Raw genomic sequence first — 11,341 nt, 5'->3', positions numbered from 1 at the left:
CTGCTGAACTCACTCCAGCAGGTCAATATCTTGTACTGAGGAGCCCACAAATGGACCAAGTACTCCAAATGCCTCCATTTCCATTTATCTTAGACAGTTGAGTTACTGGAGGGGAAAAAGCTTGACAATTCATAGAACAGAGAATCACAGAATATTCTGAATTAGAAGGGACCCCCTAGGATGATCTAAGTACAACTCCTGGCCTTGCACAGGACACACAGTGCTAAGTCCAGTACTATACCTGCTAGGAAGCAAAAGAAAGTCCAATAGCAAACTTTCCACAGAAATCAAGAGGATTCAAAAAGAAAAAATTTTAAAAATCAGGATGACACAGAAACTAGATCCTAAACCATTGAGCCCTCAGTATCTTATGAAGACAAAAATCTCTAGAGTAGAGATGCACCTAGTCTGACATTCTGCCAGCAACAATAGTTTGTTCTACTAATTTCAGACAAAGTGCATAGGACACCAAGCAACAGATAACTTTGTAAGAAGTTGTCCCAAGAAAAACATTTTTTCCCTAAGTTTCAGCAGATGCCAATTTATGCCTTGCAGATGAGGGGCATTTTACCAGTTATATAAGTTCTCCAAAAATTGCTAGAGAACTTATTATTAATATATCTCTAATACTGTTTCAGATTTTATAAATTTGGTTGATAATTGGTTCATAAATTTGGTTGATCTTCTGACACAACTAGTATAATACTATATGAAGCAGTTCCTTATACCATCAAAGATTTACTTTTTAATCTTAACAAAAGAAATAGAGGTGAAACAAATTTGAGTTGAACTGAAGTAGGAGAACTTATTTGAAACAGTTAAATAGCTAAAACTTAATGAAATTGGTTTTGAATTATTAGTAACTAATTCATATTTAAAAATGAATTTAAATTTACAAAAATCCCACCCTAAATAAAACTTTTATACAACCTGTTCTAAAGTAACATGGCTTATCTGAAAAAGCAAAATGCAACTGTTCTACAACTCTAAACTGTTAGTCTGAAAATAAAATTAATTCTTTATCAGAAAGGTGATAAGGTATATAATAAATGTGTAAGTAGCCTGTTTTACTGTTTTTAATAGCTTAGGAATAACTGCTGAGCTGTCTACTAAATTATTACCTCTGAATTACAGAATCACAGAATCATTTAGGCTGGAAAAGACCTCTAAGATCAAGTCCAATCTTATTGTCAAAGTGTGCCATTTCTTAATGGTTTTGATGTATTGAAAAAATTGGAACAAAAAAAAAATTTCAACGTTTGAAATGCAAAGATGTAAAAAATATTTAAATATTTTAAGGTAGTTTAACATCTCAAAATACGGTCTGGTGTGTAAGTAACCAGAATTACATTTAAAAATCAGGGTTTTTTCAAATAAATCTTGCAATAGTCATCTCCAACACCATCATGCTCTTTCCAGAAAATATTTAATTTATAGTTTGCACTGCTACATCATCACCAGTACGAAATGCACTACTTTCCCTTTTTATGTCACCTTGGCACCTACCGACTGTCTCTGTCCCACAGGAGAATTCGTACGTGGTTGATTATTGAGGGCTGGCCTAGTTTAATTTCAATTCCGGACCGGCAGTCGTCGTTGATCGGGTGTCGAGAGAAGCCATGATCCAGGTCATAGTTCTGAGTATCTCCATCTAAAAGAGCAGACTTCAGCTCCCCTTTCACAACTTGTGCTCCATATTTCATTGTTGCAATATTCTCCCCTGGTACTAAGAAAAGGAAATAATTGCTTAAATTTTGCACTCTCATACTGCGAATTAAATGTTCTGGATATCAACGCTGTTAGGTCAGACCAAAGATTATTGGTAGTATCCTTTCTTGGCTGCAAACACATCCTCTAGGGGAAAAAAAAAAAAGAAGAAAAGTAGAAAAAAAAGAGGAATTAAGAAAATTTAGCTTCCTCAGTTTCATTTGGTATCTCCTACATGTTTTATGGTAATAAAGTTGTGCTAATTTACTGATAATTATGTAGTTGTGATATTATGTAGCAGTCCCCTTCATGATTTTACAGAATTCTGTTGCACCTGTCAACTGTTGTTTGCTTTTGGTTTGGGTTTTATTGGATTTTTCTCCTCCTAAGTGGAAGAAACTTAAATGTACAAGATGTGTATCAAATGTTCAAGATGCATCATGAATTTGCAGAGTGGCGTATACAGCAGTATAGCCACACATGCTCCTTCGATAGCTATATGAGCTTCCAGTACCCTGCAAAGGTAAATGAACTCAAATGAAGTGGGAAACTTCTGGATACTTGGGCTTTGAACCCAGATGGAAAAGCAAGTTTTTTATGCCAATATTTCACAGTAATAAGCTTGTGTCCTAGGAACATCTTCCTTCAAGCTAACTGGGGATAACGATCCCTAACTTCAGCTACAAAACAACACTCTGTAAACTACCCTCTTCAAAAGACATTTTTAACAGCCATCTTTGAGGAGAGATCCTAGAAAATATGATCTGAAAGCTAAATGATGAAAAGCTACCCCAAACTTTTCAGGCAGGTTGGCAACAGAAGCATGAATTTTAACTGGGTGTTAAAAATTTGACATATAAAGAACAGAATTTGAAGTGGTAAGTGGTCGTCAATGTTTCCACAAATAGAAGAAGTTCCAAGGTTCTGAATGAGTACTAAAACAACAAAGAAATTCCACTCTCAGAAAAGCTGCGATTAGGAGCATGTTATTGTGGAGATATATATCCAGAAAAGAAGCCAGAAAAGACCATTTGACTTATTCAAATTTATCTACTGCAATGTCAACAGAATGTCTTGCATGAGAAGACTTTTACAATATCCTAATATTAACTCATATGGTTAAATATTAATAACTGTAACTTCTAAGGGAGAACAAAGAGAATATGCAATTCTGAGATAGCAGTAGTTTTCCGTGCTCATCATGCATGACTGAGAATACAGCGCAGGCTCTTAAAGAACATTTAACTTAATTTTTACTGTGGGCCAAATTCTCCCTATAAATCACACATTAGATGGCTAACAATATCTTTTTAAAGCTTGAGTGTTATATACTATTGTTGAATTAACAGAGAGCACAGAAAAAAAAGTCAAATACAAGGCTTCTTACATTTCTTAGGCTTCCACTAAAACAATTTCAGAGACTTGTTTAACTGTTTAGACAAACAGGTAAAGAGTAAGTGAAAAGTCGTAAGTAGTGGAGAAATTATGAAAATATTTATGAAGAAAACAAGTCGCCATCAACATAAAATCATTTAAATATCATTTATCTCACAGCCAATTCATTTTTATTTTCCATGTTTTTGTAAAACCTTTTCTACTAAATTACCACTTCCTCTAGGAAAATGGTATTACATTCATGTTTGAGCAATATCTGAGATACAAAGCAAGAAAATAATTGACTAATATAAAGGAATAAAAACGGCATGAACAGTTACGTAACAATATGTTTCATATTGTAAGCCTTTTATAACACACAGTAATAAATGAAAACTCAAAGCACAAATTAACCACATCCTCCACAGAACTACAGTCTGAAGGAAACAAACAAAAAATCTGATGCTTACTTAACATGCCCCTGTAGTTGAGGTCCATGTCCCTACTCTCAGAACGAATCTTAATAGCATCTAGGATGGCATCAGGTGACAACAATCCAGAAGGTCTTACAACGTTCAGTAGTTCTGTTAGACTCATTAGTGGCAAACGTACTGCTTGCATGATTTCAGCATGGTTTTCCTTGGGGTTATGTTTACACCAGTTCATCAAAGCTTGGAAAATGTCCTTTTCAGGAGCTGCAAATGAGTCTCTCAGCACAATACTTAAAAGAGCAGCCTGGAAAAGAGAAATAAGAACAAAAAAATATACCCCCTAAATAAACAGAAATTAATTTTAGTTTTATTTTTTTAATCAAGGGAAATTCAAATACGGCAAAAAGTTAACGGCTATTTTAAATTGTAGCTATTAAAAATAATCTTTAAAGGAGTGACTCCCTGAAATTGTAGCTTGTTTTAGTTATGCAAGAATTACAGAATCCATGACCAAAATAATAGGCAATATTACAAAACCACTAGAAGAAAATGAAATGTAGAGAACTAATCAAATCAATATAATACCATTCAGTAGTTCAAGTTTACTTTGGAACACTACAAGATTTAGGGACTTGGCAGTATGTTCAAAATATTCCTTTGAACTTAAGATTGCTATAAGAACACTGATGAGAAAAAAAAGTGTTGCTTGGAATCACTTTTTTTAACCATTTCTAACTACTTGGGATTTCTGTCTGTCACAATCTTTCCCTCTGTCTTTTGGTGCCAACTAAGAATCAGCAGGTAAGAACTCCAGTGGCTCTTATTCATGTAGAAAACTGACTAACTGCAAAATGAGAACAAAAATAATCAAACAGCTTTTTGATTTTCACTTAGGTAGTAGAATAATCAGGAGCTTGCCTAGAAAAAGGAAAGATCTCTCAGATATACCAGGACTGGCTATGCCAAAGACATCAAAGTGTGCACTTCCTGATGAATGATGTTTGCTCATTTCTTTATTGATAACATGCTCTCAGAGCTCAGATTTAACAAACCGACATGACAAAGTACAGAGAGAAAAAAATCTTTTTTCCTTATACAACAGGTAAGTGAGCAGAGCAGTGCTGTATACTCATTCAAGGAATAAACCCTTCACAGCTTTTCCACTAAGAAAAATCACTTTAAAAACCCCCAATTAAAGCATCACTCATTCCAGGTGCTCTGCTGCTTCACACAAACACTACTTGAAAACACTCCGTCACTATTATGTCCAGCCCAAAGACCCTGCCGGAGTAAGTGCAAAATTTCAACTTCATAGAACAGCCTGACTCCGTCACAAATATTTACACATCTAACAAAAAAAAGAACACACAAACCCAAAGCACTCTACCACACCACCATATTCTGCAAGTTCAGAACACGATGACAATCAGCAATATAAATCACAGTCATCTCCAGAATGCTTTAGTTTATACAGCAGAAAACCACCCATCATTAAAGAAGTCTGTATCAAGAAATTAATAGAACGAAGTATCTCCTGTCATATTCAAGTCTATATTTGACTTCCCCTGTGCAGCATTCAGAAGCCAAATTATATCAGGAAGACATGAAATAAGACAAATTAAGATTAGATTTCCTGCTGCCATCTTCTAGAACACACCATTAGATTTACTATATTTAGCTATACTGACTGGTCAATACCTAAAAAATTCAGAACAGATTACCAAAATTTTCAGTTCAGCTTGTCTTGAATATTTCTAACCATCACAGTTTCACTAGTATAAAATGAGAGCTATGAACTAACACAAGTTTTTAATTGGTGCCCCCATTAGTATTTCATCACAAAATTGTACGCACATTAAAATAAACAGTCCTGGCGGAAAAAAGTGCAAACAAAACATATACCTTAGAAAGTGACAGGAAACCTTCACTGGAGAGGACCTCTTGGGCATTTCTATCCATGAACATACAGCACATAAAAGTTAGTTTGGGAAGAGAATAAAGACTGGCAACATCAAAAGTCATACAGACATTCTGAATATTGAGTATTGTGCAAAGATACTCAGACGTGGAATCCTCCAGTTCTGGGAATCCGTATTTATGTGCTAGGCTTAGGAAGTCTAGAAGAACCTCCTCTTTCTCATCTCGTAGTGTAGCACGACCAGTGTAAATGTATTTCAACAGCATGGTAAATGCCTCTGCAGTAGTGTCCTGAAGAGGAATTTCTGCTTCAGGCTGAGATTCTCTCATTCCTCCATACAATAATGCTCTGTAAGGAAGAGAGTTTAGTTTAGTTTGGTTTAGTTTAGGTTAGTTTAGGTTAGTAGCTTAACTCTCTGAGAAAATTCACTGGAATAAGATTACCAGGAAGCTTTAGTAAATACATTTCTATTGAAAAATGCCCAGCTCTTATATTAAAAAAAAAGCTGGATTAGTATTATTCCTAGTTTTAAAATATATATTCTAGTCTTTTTCAGCCAAACCTCTTCTCAATTCCAATTCATCAAAATGAAACTTGCTAATTGAGTATATTCCATAGAAGCACACCAGTTATACTCTGAGAAATCAAAACAATTTTGCAGTAGTACCTTCCTGTTCTCAAGCGATCTTTCTCTTGAATTTGTGAAACTACCTTCAAAATCCAATTTAATGAAGGTCAAAAGAATAACACTGTGACATGGTATTTATCTTTTTCTATTTGAACAAAATGATTTGATGTGCTGGGAAACATTCACACAGAAAAGGTCACACTCAATGGACAGATGATTACACCCTGAAAAGTTCATAGAGAAATAATGTTTATCTCATCTGCATAAAAATTTCCTGTGAGCCTGACAAAAAGCCTTACTTCACCTGAAATAATGGCATCTAGCAGCCAGGATCACTCTGTGTGCCGGGAAACGCTTCTTTTCCACAATAAAGGTAACGTCGCTGTATTCCTCCCCGTTCATTAGAGCACCAATATGCTCTGACAGAATGTGAACGTGGTCGATCTCCCCCACAGCTGTGTAAGGACGAAGTGGATGGCTGTTACTCATCTTGGAGGGATGGTGATACTGGTAGCCTAAAGGACAAAGAAAACAAGCAGTATTACACAGAGCAAAAAATATGAAGAACCCCCTAATACCTCAATCATAAAATTAGGAGATTGCCCAGTAATATACAATATAGATTAACGCATTAGGCATATCTTTTGTTTCTTCTTCATTCACAACAGGTTTTAGCTTTTCTTTGTTTTGGTTTATTTTGGCAACAGAGGCTTTCTGTAGTCTCAATGGCAAGAGCATCTCCAGGCAAATTTAGGTCTTATATCGGCATCTATTGTTACACTTCGGTTTACTTTTCTTTAAAAATCAGTTAGCTGTTTCAGTTAACCATCCATATTTTCAGAGACATCTTCCATGCTCCATTTACTAGCAACTTTTCAAAATGGGCAGATACCTAGGGCTGAAGAAAGGTACCACAAGCACCAAGAAAATTATGACACCATACCTTGCACACACCTAACACGTAAATCTTCCAAGTCAAATATTCATGACAGAAATACACTTTTAGGTTCTACTGTAAAAATACTATGAGAAAATATGTAAAAACCAAACAAAAAGATGCACTTGGGGTTATTATTTGCACTTTTAACACATGGAAATGCTTAACCCAAAATCAAGATATTGTGGAAACAGTCGCAAAGAACTTCAACTTAAACTAAAAAAAAAGTGATAGAAATAGAAAATAAAATTTAAGAAAAATACAGCATACTAAATCAGTAATAGATCACAGCACAAATGGGAACAAACGCCCAGGTTTCCACTGGCTGTCTCTGCTCATTGAATTAGAAGCTGTACGCTTGTGTAGCCACTACAGCACACAACCAGGAACAATGGCCAAGATACTGAAGGCAGCCTAACCCATGGGAACACAGAATACTGTACAGTCATTCTTCTATCCTGACACGAAAGTAAATTAATTTTCATGGGTTTTCATAGTAACAGACTATTTCTTCCACTTGCACTGGTTAATTTACAATTAGTTAAGATAATTTAGATTTATGCTTCCAGTAACATTTACTTTCTATCAAGCAAGGTTAACCAACATCAGCCCAGCAGCATCTATTTCTACCAGCAATACTACTTACCACAACATGATTGATTGAGAGTTTATAGACAACGGTAAAATTGAAATGCCCTCAAAATAGAAAACTTTTTATTACACCGAGGGAGGAAACAAAGAGATGTATTTGTTACTCAGCTGCAATCTCAGGTGTCGGTACTCCTTAAAGACTTTCATACCACACCCATAATTGCTGTTGTTGATCTTCATTTGCAATAGTCAGGCAACCCAACTACATATGAATTACACATCATCAAGGAACTCTGTATTATCTCTCTTCTGTTAGTTTAAACTTTTATTGATTGAGTAAGCTGATTTATGATACTTCATGTACAAATATTGGCACATTTTAATCTTAAAATCTATTTTTATTTCCAGTTTTTACTACATTCTACTTTGTTTCCTGAATCCACTCTTGTCTCTAAAAAATAAGAACAGGTACTGTCTGAATGAAACTGAGAGACTGTAAAAGTAGTGAAGAGAAGGGAATGCCACCAGCTGCACATTAACTTTCCTTTCAGTAGCTGTGGATGTTGTCATGTGCCAACAGGGTGAAAAGCTCAAGGGAAATTGTTTCTATTTACGGTTAAATAAACAAATAAAATCAAAAGCACACTTCCCTCTCAAGGGTACATAAACCTCTGTCTAAACAAGAATCTTTGTATGTAAGAGGGCAAAGTCTGAAGTGAGAACACTTGCTAGTAACTGAGGATGTTCAGTCCTTATGAACATCAAGATGCTGAACAACAGCAAGCAATGAAAGTAGAAATTTAGAAATCGCCCTGTGTCTAAGCAGCAAGGCAAATTTGTTCTGATGTGTAATGCTCTCTGAATTGCTGGTTCCATGTACTATTCTAATCCATCAGTTTCAAACACAAACCTGCTGAGCACAGGAAATACAGGACTCAAATGATGGCTACAAGCCGAGGAGGCCTTTCAAATGCTTGAACGACTCGAAGTGTTGGGCACTGTCACCTTTACAAAATCACGTTCATGCCTTTTCTGTGCACTATGGGTAACACCAGTATATTGAAGAAACACACCAACATAGACTTCCAACACAAGCTTTGTCTGTATTGTGGATTTTTCATATAAAGCAGACCAGTGAGACAGTCCTGCCTTCAAAATATAGGACCAAATAATACATGACTTCATATCTTCCTAGGCTGGATTAATTAATGGTACAAACTCAGACAACCCTTAAAGCAATCTGTGCATTTCTTGTTTGAGGAAGTAAAACATAATAACCTCTTTAGTTGTGCCAAGTTGCTATGAGCTCACAACTTCCCTGTATAGCTAAACGTGTATTTTTCTAGTTGTTATTCAAAAGTGCCATCTATGATTAAAAAAAAAAAAAAATGGATGCTGCTAAGAACTTGGGCAAAACCCTTCCTGAAGCTCCATCTGACATCTTCTGTCATCAAACATCACCCTTTCAGAGAATACAGGTGCTTACTCTTCCTGGCAGTTCAAGAAAATGCCATTTACAAGCCTGTTGCCAGCACCATAACCTATTTCCAGGAGGTATTCAGAGCTAATTAACTGCCTCAGGAGTCAGCTGCTGAAGCTTTGGATATGACACAGAAATAAACAAACAAAACAGTGTTCTCAGTGATTTCAAGGCACCATTAGAAAGGCAACAGTCTGAAAAGGCATTTGTTAGGTCCTAAGGCCTACAAAACCACTTCTCTGACCCCACTGAAAGACACGCTATTCAAGAGTGAGCATGTGAAAAATGCAGCCTAGTATTACAATAAGGCAGCATGCAATACTAGGTAATTTCACCCCCTCTAAGCTTTCAGTTTCTTGTATTTCTACTCAGTAAGTAATCTGTAACATATTATAGGATACAAAAACAAGAGCTAGAAAATGCAGCAACAACAGCAAAACAGCAAAGATATCCTTACTAAATAACTAGAAGCTGCACTGAAAGATCAGCACTCAGTCTCTTCCCTCCCTCATTTAGTTTAACACTCAAGAATCCTCTGAAAAGCAGTGCTGCTTCAAAGAAGCATGGAAGTGTTGTTTTTCTACAAGGCATAGAAGATTGAATGTAAGAAATTAATCATGAATAATTTGAAGAAAAATTTTATATCAAGTGAGTGAAGAATGCTTACATAACTGATACCTACCTCCATCTAAACTTTAGAAATAAATGCAAGTAAACAGATTATTGCTAGAATTAATTTTTTCATGAAGTATGTCTGGATTATAAACACTGAGCAAATAATTTCATACCTTTAAAACAACTAATTCCTACATCCTCTAGTTTGTACCTAGCAAGATAATACTTTTATCAGAAATACACAAAGGGAATTTTCTTAAATGTAATACTCTTACACTGCTCTTTTATCTAAAAACTGGTTCTCACTTTATTGGATGGCACTTGAGTAGCATCTCAATTTTTTGTAATTCACTACATCATAATTACTTCATATATTGTAAATAAATTCTAGCAAAGTATTACTTTAGTTTCAATGTCTATTACCACAGACTCCCAGAACACAATAGGTGTAACAGTAACACTACTGTTCAAACATACCACTGGTTCAAATCCTATGGTTTGTATTTCCAATGGATACACATATGTCTTTTTATAAAAAATAATTTGTTCTCCCGAGTTCAGGCACAATAAACAAACAACTCAGGAAACAGAAATTTTCTGTAAATACTTCAACATTCAGAGTGTAAACAATTCTGTCAGAACCGCTGCTACAGTAGCTCCTTTGTACTTCTAAGTAACAATAACAAAGTTGAAACTGAGTGAAAATTGACAGAAAACCAAAAAAGTTTTGATACTTAGTAGCCAAAAATACAAACAACATAATCAACCCCTATGACTTTATAAATACAGAATATGAAAGCTTGAGTAAGTGCAATTCACAGAACTTTCAAGTCTCATCTCCAACCCTTCTGTTGTGAAAGGATTAAAAGGAAAGCAGATGGTAACATTAATGGTAACTAACCACACCACCCAATCACAGCATTCGAAAACAGCAATTTAGTACCAAAAAATATTTTGACTCCAAGCATATGGGAAGTTATGCCCTGCTCATCTGCAAACACATTCCTGTCACTTAAGTGCTGTAGTGCCAACGTTTTACATTCCGCTCAGACGCTTTCCTGTGACAGAAGAGCAGGAGTCAGTTTAGCTAAGTACAAAGAACAATATATTAGTGCAGATTATTTATTAACATGTATATAAAATTAACCTGCTTAAAATGGCATACAACAAAACCATTAAAATCTCAAGAAAACACATCGGTCCACTCACCAGTGAAGCTGTCTGAAGACCTACAGTGAACGTAGCCTGTAGGCAGATTCCCGGCTTCCGGGAAATTAGGGTTCTTCGCCATTCTGAACAACAGACAGATTGAACAGCAAGCTCATAGAAACGTTATTCAGCAACATCCAGCTGCACAGCAACAACTGGACCATTTCCTGGAACAATGCATGAAATACACACCATCAGAAACCATGAGCACAAAGCCTTATGATGAAAGTGAGAGAGATGTGTATTTCTCAATTCAAACTTTGTGGAAATAAATTCTTTTAGAAACCTTCAATTTCATGAGAAAACTTCTAAAACCGTTAGAATACGGCAATAGAATTTCTTTTCTGAGTCATCATAATTTAATTTTGACCATTCATATTTTTAACCATCACAGAACATACTGCCATTCATTTGTTCATTTTAAGCCACAAAAATTTCATCTTGACATTCC

General features: G+C 35.5%; 1 protein-coding gene across 1 annotated transcript in view; it reads right to left on the bottom strand.

Moving 5' to 3' along the window:
* Positions 1-11,262, bottom strand: part of BTBD9 (BTB domain containing 9) — a 114,154-nt gene extending 102,892 nt beyond the window's left edge. The window contains exons 1-5 of the mRNA XM_008639831.2: positions 10,891-11,262; positions 6,363-6,573; positions 5,415-5,778; positions 3,552-3,816; positions 1,507-1,726 (exon numbers count right to left, since the gene is read on the bottom strand). Of these exons, the coding sequence (XP_008638053.2) occupies positions 1,507-1,726; positions 3,552-3,816; positions 5,415-5,778; positions 6,363-6,573; positions 10,891-10,972 (1,142 nt within the window). The 5' untranslated portion in view covers positions 10,973-11,262. The remainder of the gene's footprint in view (positions 1-1,506; positions 1,727-3,551; positions 3,817-5,414; positions 5,779-6,362; positions 6,574-10,890) is intronic.
* Between the last annotated feature and the right edge of the window lie 79 nt (positions 11,263-11,341).

The sequence above is a fragment of the Corvus brachyrhynchos genome, unplaced genomic scaffold (assembly GCF_000691975.1).
Source record: "Corvus brachyrhynchos isolate BGI_N302 unplaced genomic scaffold, ASM69197v1 scaffold188, whole genome shotgun sequence".
Classification (NCBI taxonomy): domain Eukaryota; kingdom Metazoa; phylum Chordata; class Aves; order Passeriformes; family Corvidae; genus Corvus; species Corvus brachyrhynchos.
This window is presented reverse-complemented; position numbering and strand designations above follow the sequence as displayed.